A 22294-nucleotide genomic window follows, 5' to 3' on the forward strand; every position below is an offset into this window, starting at 1 on the left:
GTTTCTCCCGAAACGTACATATGCCAATGAAATCATTTAAACGGTAAATTATCCTTTCAATTTACCTCGGGGAAATTACTTGCGGAGATGATGAAGTTTGGAGTTTTCTTTCTTTTAATTTGGCGCCGAAGCCATAACACTGGCACGTAACTGTGACTCAACGGATTTCAATGTATTTTCTCACGTCTGGAGCCGTTTTAGCACAGGTAGAAGTTTTCAAAACTTGCCAAGTTCAGTTCTTGGTTCCTTTAGAGTGCAGCGTGACCTTTCTCTTATCGACGAACAATGAACGAGATCCAGACAGAGGCCATCGGAATCCACGATGTCAGAGAGAGCCAATGCGGGTTACATCAGTGTGACGTCCCACTAACCCGTCTTCCGTGCTTGTATCTTTTCTGGCGTATACAGATCCTCATCTCGAAGTACGAACTTTTTGCTAGTGCGGAGGTGTGCTCTGCTAATACAACATAAATGAATATTCCCATTTAGTGCCTCCTTAAAATCGCATCAACAGAGTCGCTTAGCGGAAGTGCTGCAGGAAAACGTTCAAGGTACGTGGCACCCTTTTTTTGAGTGTGGTGCAAATATGCGGCTCGCATATGCCTACGACGACGATCGTATTTTTCTCCTGCTTATACTTATCTTACTTGTACATGTGACCAAGAATGATCTCTGCACCCCCATAATATGGGGGGGGGGGGGGGGGTACAACTTCACTGAATATGCATCCCCTGGACTGGTTAAAACTGGAACACTGTGCTTGCGAGGAACCACCTTTTAGTACATTGAAACGCACCTGTTCCAAAAATTCTAACTGGAATCTGCCTATTCTTGCTTAAAAATTAACGCAACTATTTCACACACACACAAAGAAAAAAGAACAGTTATGCGTTCAGCTTCGGGTTGAGTGTTATGTTCGTGGATAGGACATAATTCCAAAGCCGGTGTTTTGTAACGTTCCACCAGATTTTTGAGTTCTTTTCTTATCAAGCGTCGCGCGGAGTAGTCAATATCCATCGATAATGCCGGCGCGGAGACGTCCTAGCCGCATCCGTGCCAGCGACGAAAGGCGAAAAGTATGGAAGATGAAACGAAACGTTAGGAAATACGGTCTGGCATATAAATTGCCTATATTTTTTGCACGACGTAAGTATACTTACGAACACATGTACACTTTTTCGACATTTTCTGAGCAAACGTAGTGCGGATGGCTTGACTAATTCGCTGCCTAGAAATGTCATTAAAAAAAAGAAAACGGAGAATTCACGCGACGTGCTTGCAGTCATGCCCTGTCAGTGCATCCACGTGCTAACAGCTTCTATATCTACTGTTCACTACAATGGGGGCATAATGCTGGATACACGAATTTGACTTCCCGATTCACCTTTCTTGAAAACTGGTTTGTGATGGCTTGTGATTTGTGGTGGCGGTTTGTGATGGCAGCTGCCATCAGCGCCTTGCGGTTGGGCAGACGTGGTCACGTTGCGTATTAGAGTCTGTTCCGTTCATGGCAACCACGCCTACCCCGCCTCGAGGCGCTGGCGCGCTGATAATATATAAATATATATATATATATATATATATATATATATATATATATGGGACTATACGTGCCAAAACCACGATCTGATTATGAATTTCCGGAGTGGGGGAACTCCGGAAATTTGGACCACCTGGGGTTCTTTAACGTGCACCTAAATCTAAGTACACGACGGGCGTTTTCGCATTTCATCTCCTTTGAAATGCGGCCGCCGTGACCAATATACTATCCCGCGACCTCGTGCTTATAGCAGCCCAAGCCATGCGAGGACGGCAGGCAGGGAGGGGGAAGCGGGCGCGAGGGGAACCGACGATCATGGCTCCATCACGCCATCTGCTGTAAGCACGGTCTCTAATAGAAAACTATCTTCATAGACGCAGCGCAAATGATGCTGATTTTTCATGTTGATTTCTCTGACTCTGTGGCCTTGCTAAATAAACGTGCCAATATTACCGCTCAACGCAACTCGCACATTAGAGACTTTTAGCTTGTACGCTATTCCGGTAAACGTGAGCGGTTTGGGCGGATTACCGGATGGTCGGGGCGTAAACGTGAGCGGTGAAGCCGCCTGGTGTTGTAGAGCTCAACCAGACAAACGCATAGCTAAAACTGCAGTAACTCACCATATCCTGCTTCGCCACTCGTGCAAATTTTTGGCAGCGGCGTAATTGTGAACACGATTACGCCACTGTCGAAAATTTACGCCAGCAGCTAAGCAGAATACAGTAATTAGCTCTGTGTTTGTGTGGTTGAGCTTTGCACCACCAGCTGGTGCCACCGATCGGGCCGCTCACCTTGACGCCCCCGCTAAACCGGAAAACCGCCCGCGCTTGCCCGAATACCGGACACGCTAAAAGTCTCTATTGGTGCGTGTACGCGTTCGTGCGTGACGTCACAAATATCAAGCTCGTATTAGAAATGAAAAAAAAAAGACGCGCGTGTACCGCGCATTGGGTGCACGTTAAAAAATCCCAGGTGGTCGAAATTAATCCAGAGTCCCCCGCTATACATGGCGTGCCTCGTAATCAAAGAAGGGTAGAAATTCGGCCTTGTTGGTAACGACACACTGCTACAGCAGTATCCTCACTTGCAGTATCTCGTAATCGGATGGTGGTTTTGGCACGTAAAACCTCAGAATTTAAGAAACAGGACAATAGACAGTTAGACAACTCAACAAGTTCGCTCAGTTGTCCACGCCTGTTTAGTGGCAAACGCTATTTTAAACTGTAGATGAGCCAGTCTCTTTAAAGGCCGGTTCTTGAAGCATGCATATACGCATATGTTTTCAATTGAAAACATATGCGTATATGCATGCTTCAAGAACCGGCCGCTTTTAAGCCGGACTCGCCTTCTGCCACATTGCTGCCAGATGAGACTGCAGCTCCCAGGTTAGCTTCGCTCCTTGGGTTTGTCTGGTCTATTTCGGGGGTGTTTGTATAGCGAGCGTCGGTCTCTCGCATCTGCATGCTGCTGAGATACTCCGCGATGACTCAGAAATCGGAGCCGTCCACCATGAATGAATTGGTTGCCAGGAGCTTCGACAGGGGAACTAGGGCTGAAAAAAAGAAAGAAATTAATGAATTATTTTGCCCTAGCTCGGATCGTCGCGCACACATCATCTCTGACCGGCACGCGTTGTCAAGCTGCGGCACTCGACGTCATGGCGGTACGCAAGGTGGCACTGGACGATGAGCGCGTTCGTGTTGGTCTGTTTTTGTGTTTGTTGCAGCGCGTTCCGCTAACATGCCCCCAATTAGAAAACCAGACCAGCTAGACTAACAATCAAAACGGGGCATATCATGCCAATTGCACTTGGTACCACAGGGTTAACATAGCCTTGTAGAGTATCGTTCAGGGCGCGGGATCACATCCGTAACCTTGGGATCCAGTCCGTAACCCTTAATGACCATCGGTTATCTTGCCTCCTCATTACATGTCCTGCCCATGAACATTTCTTTTTCTTGATTTCAACTAAATGTCATTAACTCACGCTTGTTCCCTCACCCAATCTGCTCTTTTCTTATCCCTTAACGTTACATCCATCATTCTTCTTTCCATGGCTCGTTGCGTCGTACTCAATTTAAGTAGAACCCTTTTCGTAAGCCTCCACGTTTCTGCCCCGTAGGTGAGTACGGGTAAGACACAGCTGTTATACACTTTTCTTTCGAGGGATAATGGCAACCTGCTGTTCATGATCTGAGAATGCCTGCTAAACGCACCCCAGCCCATTCTTATTCTTCTCATTATTTCAGTCTCATTATCTTGTTCAGCGGCCACTACCCGCCCTAAGTAAATGTATTCCCTTGCCACTTCCAGTGCCTCACTACCTATCGTAAACTGCTGCTCTCTACCGAGACTGGTAAACATTACTTTAGTAATTTAATTAATTTTTAGACCCACCCTTCTGCTTTGCCTCTCCAGGTCAGTGAGCATGCATTGCAATTGGTCCCCTGAGTTACTAAGCAAGACAATATCGTCAGCGAATCGCAAGTTACTAAGATATTCTCCATTAACTCTTATCCCCAATTCTTCCCAATCCAGGTCTCTGAATACCTCCTGTAAACACGCTATGAATAGCATAGGAGAGATAGTATCTCCCTGCCTGACGCCCTTCTTTATTGGAATTTTGTTGCTTTCTTTATGGAGGACTATGGTGGCTGTGGAGCCGCTATATATACTTTCAGTATTTTTACATACGGCTCGTCTACACCCTGATTCCGTAATGCCTGCATGACTGCTGAGATTTCGACTGAATCAAACGCTTTCTCGTAATCAATGAAAGCTATATATAAGGGTTGGTTATATTCCGCACATTTCGCTATCACCAGATTGATAGTGCGAATATGGTCTATTGATGAGTAGTCTTTACGAAATCCTGCCTGATCCTTTGGTTGGCAGAAGTCTAAGGTGTTCCTGATTCTATTTGCGATTACCTTAGTAAATATTTTGTAGGCAACGGACAGTAAGCTGATCGGTCTATAATTTTTCAAGTCTTTGGCGTCGCCTTTCTTTTGGATCAGGATTATGTTGGCCTTCTTCCAAGATTCCGGTACTCTCGAGGTCTTGAGGCATTGCGTACACAGGGTGGCCAGTTTTTCTAGCACAATCTGCCCACCATCCTTCAACAAATCTGCTGTTACCTGATCCTCCCCAGCTGCATTCCCCCTTTGCATAGCTCCCAAGGCTTTCTTTACTTCTTCCGGCGTTACTTGTGAGATTTCAAATTCCTCTAGACGATTCTCTCTTCTATTATCCTCGTGGGTGTCACTGGTACTGTATAAATCTATATAGAACTCCTCAGCCACTTGAACTATCTCATCCATATTAGTAATGGTATTGCCGGCTTTGTCTCTTAACGCATACATCTGATTCTTGCTTATTCCTAGTTTCTTCTTAACTGCTTTTAGGCTTCCTCCGTTCCTAAGAGCATGTTCAATTCTATCCATATTATACTTCATTATGTTAACTGTCTTACGCTTGCTGATTAACTTGGAAAGTTCTGCCAGTTCTATTCTAGCTGTAGGGTTAGAGGCCTTCATACAGTGGCGTTTCTTGATCAGATCTTTCGTCTCCTGCGATAGCTTACTGATGTCCTGTCTAACGGAGTTACCACCGACTTCTATGGCACACTCCTTAATGATGCCCATAAGGTTGTCGTTCATTGCTTCAACACTAAGGTGCTCTTCCTGAGTTAAAGCCGAATACCTGTTCTGTAGCTTGATCCGGAATTCCTCTATTTTCCCTCTTACTGCTAACTCATTGATCGGCTTCTTATGTACCAGTTTCTTCCGTTTCCTCCTCAAGTCTAGGGTAATTCGAGTTCTTACCATCCTATGGTCACTGCAGCGCACCTTACCGAACAGCTGTACATCTAGTATGATGCCAGCGTTAGCGCAGAGTATACAGTCTACTTCGTTTCTAGTCTCGCCGTTCGGGCTCCTCCACGTCCACTTTCGGCTAACCCGCTTGCGGATGAAGGTATTCATTATTCGCATATTATTCTGTTCTGCAAACTCTACTAATAACTCTCCCCTGCTATTCCTAGAACCTATTCCAAATGCCCCCACTGACTTGTCTCCAGCCTGTTGCCTACCCTGGCATTGAGGACGCCCATCCGTATAGTGTATTTTGTTTTGACTTTACTCATCGCCCATTCCACGTCTTCATAGAAGCTTTCGACTTCCTGGTCATCATGACTGGATGTAAGCGCGTAGACCTGTTGGACCTTCAATTTGTACCTCTTATTAGGTTTCACAACAAGACCTGCCACCCTCTCGTTAATGCTATAGAGTTCCTGTATGTTACCAGCTATATTCTTATTAATCAGGAATCCGACTCCTAGTTCTCGTCTCTCCGCTGAGCCCCGGTAGCACAGGACGTTCCCGCTTTTTAGCACTGTATATGCTTCTTTTGTCCTTCTAACTTCGCTGAGCCCTCGGGGGAAGCCGCGCTGGATAGGCGGCGCGTCGAAAAGAGTGCGTTGCACGCCGCCCTGGCGACGAAACGCGGCATATCCCAGCCGCTGGACCAGACGACACGCACGTGCGCGGCCGTTTTATAGTTCGTATGTTTCCGTTTTCGCGCCGCTTCAAGTGGACAGTTTTCGTAAATAAGCTAGCGCCATCAAGTGAAGAAATTACGAAAGAAGCTGGTTAAGCTTTATATATTTTTCACAGTGTGTCGCGGCGAGCACGTGCGTTTCTTTAACGGTTGCGCGTGTGCCGTTGCCATGCGTGCGGGGCAGCCTGCCTCGCAAATCTAGCAGCTATGGCTCCGGTCGTGCTGCGCTATGGTTTCGGAAGTATTAGTTGGCTTGAAGACTTTCCATATTTCTCTGGCTAGACATAAAAAATTCTGATGTTACTTCACCACAGCAGTCAGTGGAAGAAAGCTTTATCGCATCAGTTGACTCGCGCAAACAAGGGTTTGAGTGCTCCGCTGCTGGATCCGTAACAACGCTGGCTACATTTAGCACTAATTACATAAATTTACCGGATGCATCTCAGCGCCGAGTCCTCATCCGCATGCGCATTTTAAAAAACACATAGGGGGCTTAGTCGCGCGTGCGCCAGCAGTATGCGCACACAACTCGCATTACAAGGCAGCTTCCCATCTTTCATTTCTACATCTTTCATTTCTTTCTAACACCCTCCCAGTCCCGTACCCGAAATGTAGGGCACACTAGCTCTTAAACAAAATTACACCATTTGGGTCGTATCTTGCCGCACAACGATAATCGTCATCTGTCTTGTCCGCATTTCCTTCCTTTAACGCTGCGAGCCCGGTACTTCGAAGACACGAACGGTATGCGCGTTATCAGCATGACAGGGCATTTTCCATGACAGGGCATCAGCATGACAGGGCATTTTCAAGAAAGGAAACGCAAGCAAGGGCCCTATAACGTAAAACTATTCCAATATGTTTCTATTCCAATTTCCTGACGTCAAATTTGCGTAACCACCGACGCAAGCACCGGGCGGTCACCCACAGGTTTGTCTAAACAGACCAATCAAACGCTCTCCTCGTTCATAGGAGGTCACTTTTGTTTGCCCGAAAAACGAATAACATTGCCTACACTGAGCGGCTTGTCGTATCTAATTGGCTGACAAGAGGCGAGGAGAACGCTCAAGTGGAGAGGAATTCACTGGGGCAGAGCCAGTGCACTGAAAACCGATAATCGGATGAAGAGGGTGGTGCCGGCGTCTGCGATTGGTCGGCTTTCCCTTACTTAGCTTGTGGTGGCTGGTCGAAAATCGCGGCGGCATGCAACGGAAGCTTAAGAATGACGGTAAAACTGACCCTCAGCAAAGAAGAGTTGGCAGAATGAGGTAGTAAACGTGCCGAAAGTGCTTGAAAACGTTACACAATCACGCAAGAAGTATTATTATACGACAATACACCCATGCTCTCCGGCAGGTGCTAGTAGCCAGCCTCTCAGCGATCGGCGGCAGCCATCTTTTATTCCTTTCGGAACGGGGCAGCCTACGGCTATTCCGAAAAAAATTCAGTTTTGTTCGGCATATTAATGCATCTTTATCGCGTACACGTCACTTTGACGCGGTGAGTTCGTGCGGTTTTGTGGCGTCGCGTGACGGGCAGGTGAAGTGGGTGCGGCCCGAAAACTTTTTACCAATAGCCGAGGGCTAATGGCGAGAAGGGGTCAAATCAGAAATAAATGTTTTTCTTTTTTCTGTCAAATCATGCATAATCAGTGTGCACACATCATATCAGATGGGGAGGTATTGCGGTTTTCGTAACGTCGCGTGACAGACAGGTGAAGTGCGGGGTGGTCGAAAAAAAGTTTTTGACCAATCGCGGAGGGCTGATAGCAGAATTGGAATAGAAAAGTTTGGAATAGTTTTACGTTATAGCGCCCCAAGACAGATGACGATTATCGTCGTGTGGCAAGATACGACCCAAAGGATGAATGTATATTTAAGAGTGTAGCAAACTAATTTTCTGTTCTACTTAACCTCCCTGCCTTTCTCCTTTCGCCACCTCCTCTTTTACCGTTTGAAGTTTTCAAAATGTCGGGCACCAGTCTTCGAAGTCGTTTTTCAATAGATCGCATCTTTGTGAGATATCGGCAGGCACGTACCCAGGGGGGGGTCCCGGGGAGGCCCGGGCCCCCCCCCCCCGAAATCAAGTGTTATACCCCCCCCCCCCTCCCCACCCACGCCACCACTCCTCACACATTCCTAAAGCGCTGCCAGATTAATGTTGAGACTTGGCAGCTGTTCATCGGTCAGCCTTATGCTGCCTTTTTCACTCCTTTTATATGGCGGTAGTTATCGGCATCTCTTGTAATGTGAAGGACAGTTTTCTCATAGATTCCGCACCCGCGCGATTAACTCGAGATGCGCTCAGTTGTCACCATCTATTCAACCGTCACGCGCATAGCTGTTGCTTTTGTTAGTTCAACCTTCTTTGTTTAGGCTGATCCTGGGACCAGGAGAGGGATGCGGCTGTTACTCAGCTGGTCTGTACTCTCATGGAACGAGTTGCGGCCGGAAAAAACACCAATTGCGTTTAACTTTTCCGTTTGCTTCATTATTTCCTTGAGTTACGGCTCGCCGCGACGCTGGCAGATGCCCGGAACCATATACACGTGATAAAGGTTAGATAAGGTGGGAAATAAAATAATGTGAAAGAACGTCCATCATGAAACCCTGCAATAACCCTTAAACCCACAAGCAAGATGACTGTCGCCCGTTACCTCGTCTGTTTTCCCTAATTGTATAGCACTTTTTGTGCAAAATTGGAAACCGGAAACAAAAATCACAAGGAGTTGAGAAATTAAACAATCTACTATAGGGGAGAGAGCCAACGCAACAACCAAACTGCAAGCAAAAGCGAATAATAAAAATGTTAGCCGTTGTTTATGAGAATATTTATGGATCAACATCTTTTTATTTAAAAAGGAAGTAGAGAAAACGCCGCCGGAAGTGGAGAATAATTACTTGCTTTGAATGACGCTTGTACAGTTATCGGTCGAACCGCCTCACGTAGCCACTTCTCTGCTGTACTTATGTGGGTGTTTTTCTAACCTTTCTCGGTAAGCGCAGTACGTCTAGAATCGCAGAGTCCTGCGCTCTACGCGGTTGTATGGGACTGGCGGTCGCACAGCATTACGCAATTCGCGGAACTGTCAAAACTGATCCACAAGGCGAAAATAATTGATATTCGAAACTATAACATGTGAAAGACTGAAGAAGCCGTAAAAAAATGAACGCAGCCTGAAATCAGTAAAAAAGAAACCTGGCATAGGACAAACCATGATGTATGCACTAAACGATAAGAGGGATAATATCATAAGCAATCTCGAAGATACAGTAAAAGCAGCGGAAAAATTCTAAGCTGACCTGTATACAGTACCCAGAGGAGTCACGATACCTCAATTAGAAACAGTAATGAACAGGATACAGAAACTATCCTATAACTAGCGATGAGGTCAGAAGGGCGCTGCAAGACATGAAACGATGAAGAGCGGGAGGAGAAGGTGGAATAAGTCCATTTAATCAAAGATGGAGGAGACATAATGCTTGGAAAACTGGCGGCTCTTTATACGAAGTGCATATCGACTGCAAGGGTCCCAGAAAACTGGAAGAATGCAGACATTATACTAATCCACAAAAAATTATAGGACCGTTAGCTTGCTCCCAGTATTATATAAGATATTTACCAAAATAATCTCCAATAGAATAAGGGCAACACTGGATTTTGTCAACCAAGGGAACAGGCTGGCTTCAGGAAGATATACCTTACAATGGATCACATCCATGTCATCAATCAGGCTATCGCGAAATCTGCAGAGTACAATAAGCCTCTCTATGTGGCTTATATAGATTACGAAAATGCATTTGATTCAGTAGAGATACCAGCAGTCTAGAGGCACTACGTAATCAAGGACTACAGAACGCTTACGTAAAAAGCTTGAAAAATATTGCTACATGCGTGTGGTATTTGTTTGTTTGAACGAGCTGCGTGGGCGCCATCATTTAAGAAAAGAGGAGGAAGAACGAACTGGGCTCGCGCTGTGAATCTAACCGGTCAGCGCTGCAACCGTTGTTGTAAATATAATCTGTAAATAATTTCTCGTCTTACTGGCTCGTCCTTCGCGTAAGAATATATACAGAGGTTCTACAGCTACCTTAATTCTACACACGAAAAGCATGGAGATACCTATAGGAAAATGGGTCAGAGAGGGAGACAATTTCTCCAAAGCTATTCACTGCGTGCTTAGAAGAATTCAAGCTATTAAACTGGGAAGGCTGAGAGTAAAGATCGACGGCAAATATCTCAGCAACCTTCGGTTTGCCGATGACATTGTTCTATTCAACAACAATGCAGACGAGTTACAACAAATGATTGGAGACCTTAACAGAGAGAGTGTAAGAGTGGGGTTGAATATTATTATGCAGAAGATGAAGATAATGATAAATAGCCGGGCAAAGGAACAAGAGATCAGGATCGCCAGTCGGCCACTAGAGACTGTGAAGGAGTACGTTTACCTAGGTCAATTAATCACAGGGAACCCTGATCATGAGAAGGAAATTCACAGAAGAAGAAAAATAGGTTGGATCGCATACGGCAGACATTGCCAGTTCCTGACTGAAAGCTTACCATTATTATTGAAAAGTAAGGTGTGCAATCAGTGCATTTTGCCAGTGCTGACATATGGGGCAGAGACTTGAGAATGAGTTAAGGACCGCGCAAATAGCGATCGAACGAAGATTGCTAGGCATAACGTTAAGAGAGAGAAAGAGAGCGGTTTGGATCAGAGAGCGAACGGGTATAGACGATATCCTAATTGACATCAAGGGGACAAAATGTAGCTGGGCAGGCCATGTAATGCGCCGGTTAGATAACCGTTGGACCATTAGGGTTACAGAATGGGTACCAAGAGAAGGAAAACGCAATCGAGGACGACAAAACACTAAGTGGAGCGATGAAATTAGGAAATTCGCGGGCGCTAGTTGCAATCGGTTGGCGCAGGACAGGGGTAAATGGAGATCGCAGGGAGAGGCCTTCGTCCTGCAGTAGACATAAAACAGGATGATGATGATGATGATGATGATGATGATGATGGAGGTGGTGGGCCCCCCCCGAAAAAAAATCCTGGGTACGTGCCTGGATATCGGACATCGATCTTTTTCGCAAATCATGGCGCGGCCGGCAGCGGCGACAGCTGGACATAGCGGAGAGAGGGAGAGGGGGGAAGAGATTTTCTATAACTGGTATATTGGCTTTTTCACCAAGCTATAGAATGTTGACTCCCGCGCACATTTATCGAATTTAGGGGGTCTTTTGCGGCGTGACTTGCGCTTCCAGTTGCGTAACGATTAATACGGCGGCCCAAGGATCAGTTCCGACGCGCAGCACGTCGTAATTAAGCAAATATTTATTCCTGGGACAACGGCCGCCTTCAGTTTCGTGACACGAACACGACTTGTAAAGTCTGTAATGTCCTGCTGCGCCTGCCCACTCGTTTTTTTCTAGAAAAATAATACTGCTGCAAGAATGTCTATATATAGTTTGCGTAACTGCCATTTGTTTTGTTTTTGATAAATATTTTTGAACGCTTAACTTCAACAGGTCTATATGCGACATCAACACGCCTGCTGCAGTGCAATAAGCGCAAACAAGTGACGAGAATCATTCACACTTCCAGCGCAAAAGGTTTTCTGCCAACTATGCGCAAGTGTGGCTTTCGTTTATACGCATGCCAACGGAGTGAAAATGCAGTAAAACCATGTTACTTGGGTTCTGTATTAATCTGCAGTTTATACACGTACGCCAGCAACAACGAAGGGCTCATTTCAACACGAGGGAGAGAAACGTATAATTGCTGTAAATAAACCGAGCTGTCCATGCAGGGACGTAAGAATGGCCAACGTAATCAGCTACCTTCCCTTCAGTTACAGGTACTTAAAACTAGCAATCACGCTTCAGGGTTAACAAGCACAGCTCGCCTCCTTTTAAAACCAAAAATAATGAAGAGAACCATACTCAGTGTTCACGTCAACTTCGCCGAGTTCCGGGTTATGCGAACGAAACAAAACTGAGCTCTGAGGGTGTGTCCAAGATAAGTTTACTGCAAACAGCGCGCGCAAACCAAGGCCACCTGCTTATAACGGAATCCGCCGTCATTATCGTTACGCGCAAGCAGAAATGCAGCGCTAAAACGAGCTATAGATAAGCCGACGTCGCGTGCCCGGCTTTGTGCGAGCCAGCTGCAGCGCGCACCTTAAACACATCCGCCGAGACTTGCTGGCGCAGAGCCGAGGTCCCGTCGGCTACGGCTTCGTCTCGATGCGCGCTATTCGCGCAGCGACGGCGCGTCAGCACTGCAGCGTATCGCTCTCGGAGGCTGTAGCCATCTGCGCGAAATCACAAAACGCGCGACGTATGCGAGGCTCGGCATCACCGCTGGGCGTGCGGAGGTCACGGGCGGCAAGGGCGCGCCGCGTCTTCCTCAAGGACGGTTTATTCTACAGCAGTGGACATTTGTGAGCATGCGAATCGCCGCTTTTGTCCGAACATCGCGCCGCGAATCGTGCATTGCGCGGCCGGGTATAGGCAGTGAAGGGAGAACGGCGCGTATCTGTTGACGATCAAGAGGCCGGCACGAAAGGCAATGCGGAAAACACGAGTGTGTGCACTGCGGGGTCAAGTGAAATGACGCCTTAGTACGCGCGTGCTCGATGTCTGCTTAAAGGTACGCTATAACGAGTTAAAATCTGTCCTTAGACTAGCACATTATTCTTTCTAAGCTGCGTTTTCATACAGATGTCGAAACAAATTACGCTTCGCACATACAGTTAAACCTCGATATAACGAAGTCGGTAGAATCGGCAACTTGCTTCGTCATATCAAAATTTTGTTGCATTGAAATTAGGCGTTTTATGCAGATAAGTATACAGTCGCCGATCGATTTTTCTTACACGGAAAGGGGCCACATAACTTTCCGAATTATCGGGCAATCGAAAACACCTCATTTGAACGAGAAAATTTATTTTGGTGATGAGTTTGGGAGTCGGCAGTCGGCGACGAATGATGCGGTTTCATGCCACGTACGTCGACGACATCTTCTGGGCGCTGCGAATTATGCGAAGCCAGCCACGCTTTCGCGTGTGCTCCGCCCCCGCGACTGGTAGCGTCGCCCGCACTGGGACGACGCCATCGGGAAAAGCGCTGGCAGTGGGGAGAGAATGCTTCGTTGCCTCTGGCTCCAATGGGTCACCTTAACTCGATATTACGCGACCTCCAACACTAAACGCGCGGTAAGACAGTTTACAAGGTGCCACGCCGTCTCGGCACGCCCACTTTTCGCACATGCGGCAGATTGCCTCCAAAGAAGGGTGCGCGGCTGCGTATGCGCTCAGCCACGCCAGAGTCCAAGGACTCTGGCCACGCTTACAGCCATGCACAGCCACGGCCGAAGCGCGCTCCAGAAATCGAGACACGCGTCAACTTAACCCCCACTTAGCTTATTATATTATTTTATTATTTCTTTAATTCAATTAGTAAGTACAAGTAATTTCCCCTGTGTTGACCTCGGCGTCTTGGTTGAATTCTTATCATATATGTAAGAGGTAACCCGCGGGGAAAACGAAGGCCAAACGTTTCTCTTTCTACCTTCGCGCTGAAACCACAGCGCCGCCATATTACATGTGCCAGCTCTGCGATTTGACGTAGCGAATATCGAAGTGCTTTCACGACTTTGGGTCGGTTTTTTTTTTTTTGGATGGGGGATAGCAGAAATATTTCTCGAAATGTCCTAGATTGAATCTTTTGTCCGATTTGAGTGCAATGTTGTCCATCTCTATCGATAAACAATTAACCATACGTATACTACCGAGCAGACGCTATTAAAATCCGTGACGCCAAGCGAAATTGTTGCAAGAAGTTAAAGGTGGCACCGCCGGTCGCACTTTATTTTCTCATCGTCTCTGGCTTGTACCGAGACTCTTTTCACGGTGGGTGTGTTATCCTACCGCTTCCCCCTCTGCACCAAACGCACGAAATTCTGTTTACGTACAGTACTGCTCTTGAGCGCACACCCTGAATGCAACACTATACCCTGAAACGAAGGCTGCTAACACGTTGCATTGAGCGCGTTGGTTTGCCACCTAGTAGACTCTGTAATTTGCCATGACTATGTAGTCACTGTAAAAAAATTTCCAGTGACTCAAGCCATGGTGCGACATACGAGCACTAGGGGACAGAGACTGTCTGTCACAGCTGCATTGGGCGCCCCTTTGTTTCCGGGGCGGTCACTTTTCAGTGGCACCATTCAGCGTCATGCGCGCACTTTGCGGCGAACCACTGCGCCAAGATGCGGTCCGCTTCGGTCATGTTGGCCTCCTGCGCGCTGTTGGTGTCGATACGCGGCACGAGCCTGGCGAACTGCTTCCTGTGCAGGTGCTCCCACAGGGCGTCCCTGAACGCCCGCTTGTGCGCCGTCGAGAGGCACGCGGGAGCACACAGCGACGCGGGCGGCTCGCACCGATGCTCCGGCTGCACCTGTGGCACACAACACGCGCCTTGTGACATGGGTGCGGGGTAGCGTGTCGCTGTTTACTAAGCCCGCTGGAAAAAGACGAATAGCGAAACCTTAACACATGAACCACGCGCCGATGTATACGAACATATACGAAGGGAAACGCATATCCGCACGCCACGATCTGTGCGTGCCTCGCGCGTGCGTTATAATACAATGTGTGTCATCCTGGAAAACAAGCAACAGTTTTGTCTACAAGCTGGGCGAAATGTGGAGATCGAAACGCGACAGTCGAGTCGCTTGCTTTCGTAAGTATAGGCGTTAAATTATCTTGAATTATATATTTGAACCATATGCTCGTTACTTTGGACACTTGCGTTTCGACGTCAGCGAAATGCGGCCGCCACATTTCAGACAGGGCGGCAAAGGGCAGGTGCTCTTTGGTCGTACTCCGGTGACCGCACCATCGGTTACATTCTGCTCCGCTTTTAGTCAGTGCACCTTAATACCAATCATAGTGAGTGCCACTAGCGAGTAGTGAGAGAAAGCTGATGACAGCACGTTTTTCGGATAACACCGTACATAATTGTCACACTGTGTAAAATGTACATGATGGCGCGACGTGGGAAATATGTTGGAAACATTCACGTGCAGGGGCGTAGCCAGGGGGAGAGAGATCCCCCGGTGGGGATACCGGGGACCTCCCCGGCAGAAAAAAATGGCCAGGCTTAGCTTGGTTAAGCCATGAATGCGTTGCATATTGCGCGAGTTGGGGCCCAGCTTTTCCTACGGCTGTCGTGACGTCACGTCACGTGGTTGCGCTAAAGGTCAATGGCGGCTGCCCGGCCGCGCCCAAGGGTTGAACTGAGTGATTGCAATATGCAACGCATAATAAATGGCTACGCCACTGCCCACGTGATTGCTGCATGAATCGCAACTGTACCGGGCAGTCGGCCGGCAGCACCGATGCGGCTCGGTCCAGGAATCTCCAGCCGCCGGCGTTGGCCGACTGCGACGCCCCGAGTCCCACCAGGCTGAAGAGGCTGAAGAGGAGCTGCTCGTAGAAGGGCCCGTTGGCCGCGAAGTGTGCCGAGCTCAGGTTGGGCGACATGTTCGCCTCGAGCAGGTGCACGCCCAGGGCCGCGTCCAGCACGAAGTCGAATCGCACCAGCTCGAAGAAGCGGCCCGCGCGAGGCCAGCGCGTTGCCGCTCGCCGCATCGCCTCGGCCTTGCGCATGTACACGGACGCCACGACCCGCTCCACTTCGGCCCACAGGGCGCCGCTGTCGACGTCGCTGCGTGGCAGTTCAGCAAACAACGTTATTCGAGATGCACGGCTTAACACACTCAAAGAGCAGGGCGAGGTGACAGGACAACGGAACGAGGATATAGGTGATCAAACGTGGGTTCGAATCACGGCAGCCTCATTCTGATGGTAGCGTGTTAAAGCGACGATTCTGATAAAGCGATCACGTATTTTCGTTAAGCGCAAGTTTAATAACCCCCAGATCACCGATATTAAACCGGAGCACTCCGTTGCAAAAAGTTCCTAGCACGTACTCTATCACATTGTGCCGTATTTGAGATTCCCGGTGACAGTGAAATAGCAGTTACCTGCTGTTTCATTAATAAACCGGACCAGTTAACCCCTTACCAACGCCTAACATAAATGTAATGTCGCGAATCGAGAGCTTAATTACAGTGATCCAAACGCCTTATTCTGTTCTCTCCGTGTTTGCACGGCACAAAGATGTGAAGGCGCGTGTACCGTGCGAAAAAATTAACATGCATGGATTCTCGCGTGCGGTACGTTGTAATTCCTGCAAACAGGTGTTACTTGAAAAGGCTACAAAAATTCGAAAATGCAAAAGCGGCAGATATATACATGAATTGAAATGCACCGAGAAGAGAGTCTGCTAGAGGTTGTTAGATAAACCCTTAATTTTTGTGAAATGCGCGCAGAACCAACCGACTGACCAAGTGCTTATTCAATAAGCAAGCAATCAAATAAATACAATTATTGCGAAATGTATTCCGTGTAATTACAGAGACAATGATCTCGTACAGTTGCGTGCGCATGTAGACGTCCAGGCTGGCCCTCATGCTGAGCTGTGAGCCAACGTAGTAGCGGGCAAGCGACGGCATGTCCCAGATAGGCGTGTAGTCGTCGCCAACCACGTACGAGTCCAGATCAGAGGCGTTGAACTGAAGTGTGTTGTAAGCGCGAGCGCAGAATCGCAGCAGCACGTCACCTCTGTACACGTACACACGTAGAGGCTCCAAAGATGTCATGGCAACGTAGACGCCAATGTCGAATTTCTTGCCGTCGATCAGCAGCGGGTTGGCGATCAGCTCTTGCACGAACGTCTCTTTTTCATCGGTGGCAGCCGCGACTTCGCCAGGATCGACCACGTGTATCCCTCGATGGTCTCGATTCTTCTGCACCCACATGGTAGAAGGTCGCTCCTCGGCGTTCCGCAAAAACTCTACCTTCTGCGCCGGAAGTTTGAACGTCAGAGGCAGCTGTCGGATGGACCTATCCATGGATAGGCTGCCTTTGTTGGTGATGTAACCCGAGCCCGGGAAGTGATTGACAACCTGGCCGGGCTTCAATTCGCGCATGTCACTAGCTAATTCCGTAAATGGATAATCGTGCGACCAAAGAACAGACCACCGGTCCGCGCGTCCCCCGATCCGGTATCCGTATCGCTGAAATGATTCAACGACATGTCGCAAGTGGCTTTGATCTGAACCTTTGCTATAAACCCAGACGATAGGCTTGGAATCCTCTGTTTTCGTTGTTGCGTTGAGAGATACCAGCAGAATGTTATTATTTGCGCATAATCGGTGCACTTCGTAAAGTCCAGCAATTAAAAGGACCAGTAACGAGATTAAGACGACTGGGTAAGGTATCCGCGTGCTTGAATACACTGTGGCAGATTTCAACGTTTGAGGTGCGGAAGGGGCTGACGCTACTCGCTTCTTTTCGCTCACATGCGGTTCGAAATCTCCCCGATCCATACTTGCGCATTGATACTTTAGCGCGACCCAGCCAGGGGTTGCGCGCCGAGCCCGTGTGCGGTTGCCGTGGTTGCTGCGTCAACACAAGATTGCCTTGGATTGGATTCACATTGGAGAAGATTTTGCAGGACGTTCATAACAAATCAATTTAACCAGTAACAATGTCAAATGTAAACCTATAATAGTTAAAAATAACACTTATATTATATTATTTATCTAATTACGCCAATACAAAAAACGGGCACTTCGTCTTCCAATTTTTTTAGCATTTTTTCTCGTGCTGCGTGCTGCTCGTTCAGCTCATTATGGCTCATTGCTCAAGATGGCGGCGTCCATCCTAGCTGCGGGCTGGAGCGCAACTGCTTGATGTATTTGAAGCTTCATACGTGATCCTTTGTAACGCATATTGAAATGGATTCGGAAGAAGAACCTACAACCGCCGCATCCAGCCAAACAAAGTTTTTAAACTTGTACGATGACTCCAACAAGTACGCCGAGGTGAGGCTACCCTTGCGGACGAGCGACCACCGATGTCGCCGAGCGATCACGTTGTTGGTCTGACGAAATGTAGACGGTTCTGCTTGTACTGCTTTAGCTGCTGCAATAAAATCCCGCTATCAATTAAAATAGTTTACGAGATGCCCTATGTCTGCTCTGAATAATTAAAAAATAAACCCGGTTTTCTGGTCGCAGTTCGGCACATAAAGTGACAGCTGTAGCGAATAGCCAACTTCGTTAGAAGCTTAAGGGCGAGCGCAGCCGTCTTTCCTCTAGCGTTATTCTATGCTGTCTACCGATCTTTAGTAGCTACTCTGGTTTGCAGGTGATATAATTTAGCCTCCACGGTTTGCGTGGAGAGGACAGCACTATCGTTATCTTCACAAGACATCTCGTAAACAGTTGGAACAGGAAACTTCACAACAATAGAGATGGTGAAGCAAGTAAACGATAGTTTTCGTGTCGAGCTACACTTCGACGCCATGCAAGGATGTCAACATGAGAAAAGTTTTGTCGCACTGATGTTTTCGTTCATTAGTAGAAACAATACTAGTTAAGCGTACAAGATGTATCTCAAGAAAACATGTTAATACATAGCATTTGCTTCAGTCATGGCAGACTGTGCACGCTTTAAGAACAGAACTTGGAACTGATGTCATAAAACTGGAGCGGGAACCCATCAGGAGCGTGGCTGTTTGAATGCTGGAGATACTTCATTGCATAACGCTTGGCTAGTTCAACATACAGTGAACTTCAGTTAAACGGAACTCGCTTAAACAGAAATACCGGGTAAACGAACAACGGCACCAACGTTGTTTGGCCTCCCATGGGCTCAATGTGGACGAACTTCGGTCAAACGGAACACATGTTTTTGTAACCGCCGTATATTTTTAGAACTTTAACCAGAATTATCAAGTACCGCATTGGCCTATGGAGCAGCAAAAGTCCGCCAAACATCTCTAACAGTGATGTTATAAATAACGAAGAAAATGCCATCCGACGGGCAGCTGTGCGAAAGCTTATCAAATTAAAAATGTCGAAGTTGCAGTGGTGTTTTCATAAGACGACTTCGCGGTTTGTATGCCTCAGCAGGAAGACAGCACTATAGAGTAGGTAGGATGTTGCAGTCAGGCGGCCACTAATCCTTTGTTCACACGGTCAGGAACAAGAGACATCAGATGATGCCTTTGTTACCTGGTTTGAAGAGACAGTTGAGAGCATAATCTGTGGAATTCCTGGTGCAAGCTACAGTTCCATTGATGAAGGAATAGATTTTACTGTTCCACTCCAGCATAATCTGTGAAATTCCTGGTGCAAGCTACAATTCCATTGATGAAGGCATAGATATTTCTGTTCCAGTGCTCGTTACTGTTTTGGATCTGATGGCAAGAGATGCTGTTGTAAGTCTGCGGTGCTCTTTTGAATGTTAGGACTGCACAGAGCTACTGGAAATTTTTTTGTGCATTAACAGAAACGTGGGCGAAAGAATCTATAATATTGGAAGCAGAGTGCAAGAAAGTCCCTTTTTTCACCCCACCTTTATCAAAACAATTGGACACCTTTTGAATAAAACAATTCTTGGTAATTTTTGTGTCCTTCACTTAAATGAAACCTTATATAAATGCAACAAATTTTTCTGTCCTTTCAAGTTATGTTTAGGCAGATTCTACTGTATTTAAATTCTCATCTTCTAAGCTTTAAAGTGAGCAATTGCAAAGAAGCTCATATTTAACATCCACGTACTAGCTAGTTTGTGGGTAGAACAGTGGTTACGTAACATATTCGGTTACACTACCACTGGAAATGTTGTCAATGTGCTTATTATTTTCTGCATTCCTTTGCAGCACCTGCTCCGTTCTGTTGTACAAGCGACAAAAGCAGCTAATGACCTGCCTGGAGCTGGAGAAGATTTTGAGTACTTTAGTAGTTTTGCCAGTTTTCGTCAAGTTATGCTGGCAGAAGGGAAGAGTGTACTCAAGATGTAAGTTTTAGTACTTAAGCAGGATAGCTAGTTGGTCTAATTGGTACATAGATTGTGGAACAAAGATTAATAAGCAGAAAAAAATGTAGACTCTGAATGTGTACTCCGTCCTTTCTGTGCTCTTTGCCATGTCAGCATTTCTTTGTTTGTCAATTTTGGTCTTCATTCTACAAGTTTTAGTTTTTCATCATTTTCTGCACTGCTGGTTTACTAGTGTTGCATGGTTTGCCTTATGGTTGAACGGTACTGGTGTGTTTATGTCAATGAAAGGCAATTGCTACATTCTGGAGCAGGTTATTTATCATGCAAAGTCCACTCAGAATTGCATCAGGTCTGGAAGAAGGTGTCAATTTTAGAAGACCTTGATGAAGACCAAGTCTTGATGATTTCAGTGGCAATAGTGTTAAAGGGGCCGTGAAACAGTTATTGAACACAGTAAGAAATTGTTGCCGATCTGTTGCAGGGGCTGCTATGAACATGTGCACCAAATATCACTGTACCGCATGCAGCATGGAATTTACAATCTCCTGTCAAATGCAGCAAAAGATATCTTGCTCTCACTTCTGCTATGTTCATGCTATGCAGCATGATATAAAGCAACTGGACCCACCAATGCTATTGGCTGATTTCATGATCGCGAGAACATTCTCAGTAACACACATTTGTTAACTTTGAGTTAAATAAATGAAAAATATATATGTCTGCAATCTCAAAAAGACAAAAAAATCATTTCATCTTCACACTGCGCGTTGCTGTGTCTGCTGCACATGGCCTCTGAGATACCAGCGGTGTGCTGCAACGAGCCCTTTTGCCGCCACAACACTCAACTTTTGGCCTCTCTTCTGTGTAGCTTCCAGCGCGCTAGTGGAGATGAAAAGAGAAAAAGCTGCGTATTGGTGTGATGACACCACTTGTAGTTGAAGGATTAGAAAAATTGTTGTGCCATGACATTCATGAGACGATGTCCTTTTAATACTGAAGCCATTCTATGATTACTTAGAAAAGTGTTGCAGGGCTCCTTTAATGACCATTGGGACAATCTGTGGGACAGTTGTGTAAGTACATTAAAGCAGTACTGTGATAGAAAAATGTTTCCTCAAGAAGTGGTTGTGCAGTAAACCTTAAGTTATTTGTTACTTCTAAATTTTATATTGTCATCAATACCAGAAGTATGGCAGTGGTGAGTTGGTTACAAGAATACTACTAACAATAAAGAAAATAAATATTCAGTGAGATATAAGAATTAGCTCAAGGACCACATAAGTGTACAGTGTCGGCTAGCACATTACAAGAATGGTGGTGAACTCTGATACCTGCTAGGTAAGCTCAAAGGTAGCTGTATATGATGTGTGTCATAAGAAAACTAGAAAATATTTTTGTATTGCACATTGGGAATGTCTGTCCTATGACAGTGATAAACCAGATCTGACACATATTGCAGTTGTAGAATAGCGTAGCATTGGCTTCTTTTACCATGAAAAAAAGGTGTCCATAAGCCAGAGAAGAGACAGACATGAAAATGGGTCGCAACGCCACCTTAGAAATTCCCATGCTAGCTTGCAGTGATGTTATGGATTTTGATGGAACCTGCTTGGGCCTAGTTAATTGTTAATTGAAAAGGAAGGACTGCATTGCATTCTAAAGCAACCAAAGTAAACACCAGCAAATTTCAAGAAATTTCACCGAGCAACAATGGCAAATAAAAAGTACTTTGAAATGTGTGACATCACGCTGATTTGTTGGCACTGGGGTTTCGGTGTGAAGTCGGAAAAATAGAAGTTCTACCTTTATTTTCTCTTTAATACTCAACCTACTACTGCAAAAAGATCAGAATACTGAGTTTCTAGAGAACACCTTATTTGTCTAAACTGATTTAGTCTTTTTCTTCAGTGTCCCTTTAACAATCATCAGTATTCTTACCATGATATTGTATTGTGCTGTGGCTTTAAAGGTTGAGCACTTTGGTCAGCTCTGTTTTTTTTTTTTTGCATTAACTATCATAATGCACTTGATTCCAGGATGTCTTCTTTGGCCAGTCACCAGGTTGGAAAAGGGAAGTTTGAAGGCCTTGACCTGGAGGAAAAGTTTGATCTGCTAGCTGACATCAATGACACTGTGCTGGAGAGAGTGGTATGGTCTGAGACTGCAGTTTTTTGCACCACCTGTTATTATATCTGATAGTTGTGCAGTTAACAGGCAAACAAAGTACAAGGTAGTTCTTCAAAGTAATAAGACTATTGACAGGAAACAA

At 46.4% G+C, this 22294-nt stretch overlaps 2 protein-coding genes across 2 annotated transcripts in view; one reads left to right on the forward strand and one right to left on the reverse strand.

The window, feature by feature from the left end:
• Nucleotides 1-13033: 13033 nt before the first annotated feature.
• Nucleotides 13034-17663, reverse strand: TTLL15 (tubulin tyrosine ligase-like 15). The gene is made up of 3 exons (XM_065427551.1): nucleotides 16609-17663; nucleotides 15487-15838; nucleotides 13034-14566 (listed from the first exon to the last, which is right to left on the reverse strand). The coding sequence occupies exons 1-3, from the start codon at nucleotides 17562-17564 to the stop codon at nucleotides 14324-14326; spliced, it is 1551 nt and encodes a 516-aa protein (XP_065283623.1). The 5' UTR covers nucleotides 17565-17663; the 3' UTR covers nucleotides 13034-14323.
• A 214-nt stretch (nucleotides 17664-17877) lies between these two features.
• Rrp6 (exosome component Rrp6) overlaps nucleotides 17878-22294 on the forward strand; it is an 84559-nt gene continuing 80142 nt past the window's right edge. The window contains exons 1-3 of the mRNA XM_065427550.1: nucleotides 17878-18062; nucleotides 19907-20043; nucleotides 22062-22173. Of these exons, the coding sequence (XP_065283622.1) occupies nucleotides 17976-18062; nucleotides 19907-20043; nucleotides 22062-22173 (336 nt within the window). The 5' untranslated portion in view covers nucleotides 17878-17975. The remainder of the gene's footprint in view (nucleotides 18063-19906; nucleotides 20044-22061; nucleotides 22174-22294) is intronic.

This window comes from Dermacentor albipictus, chromosome 2 (assembly GCF_038994185.2).
Source record: "Dermacentor albipictus isolate Rhodes 1998 colony chromosome 2, USDA_Dalb.pri_finalv2, whole genome shotgun sequence".
NCBI classification, from domain to species: Eukaryota; Metazoa; Arthropoda; class Arachnida; order Ixodida; family Ixodidae; genus Dermacentor; species Dermacentor albipictus.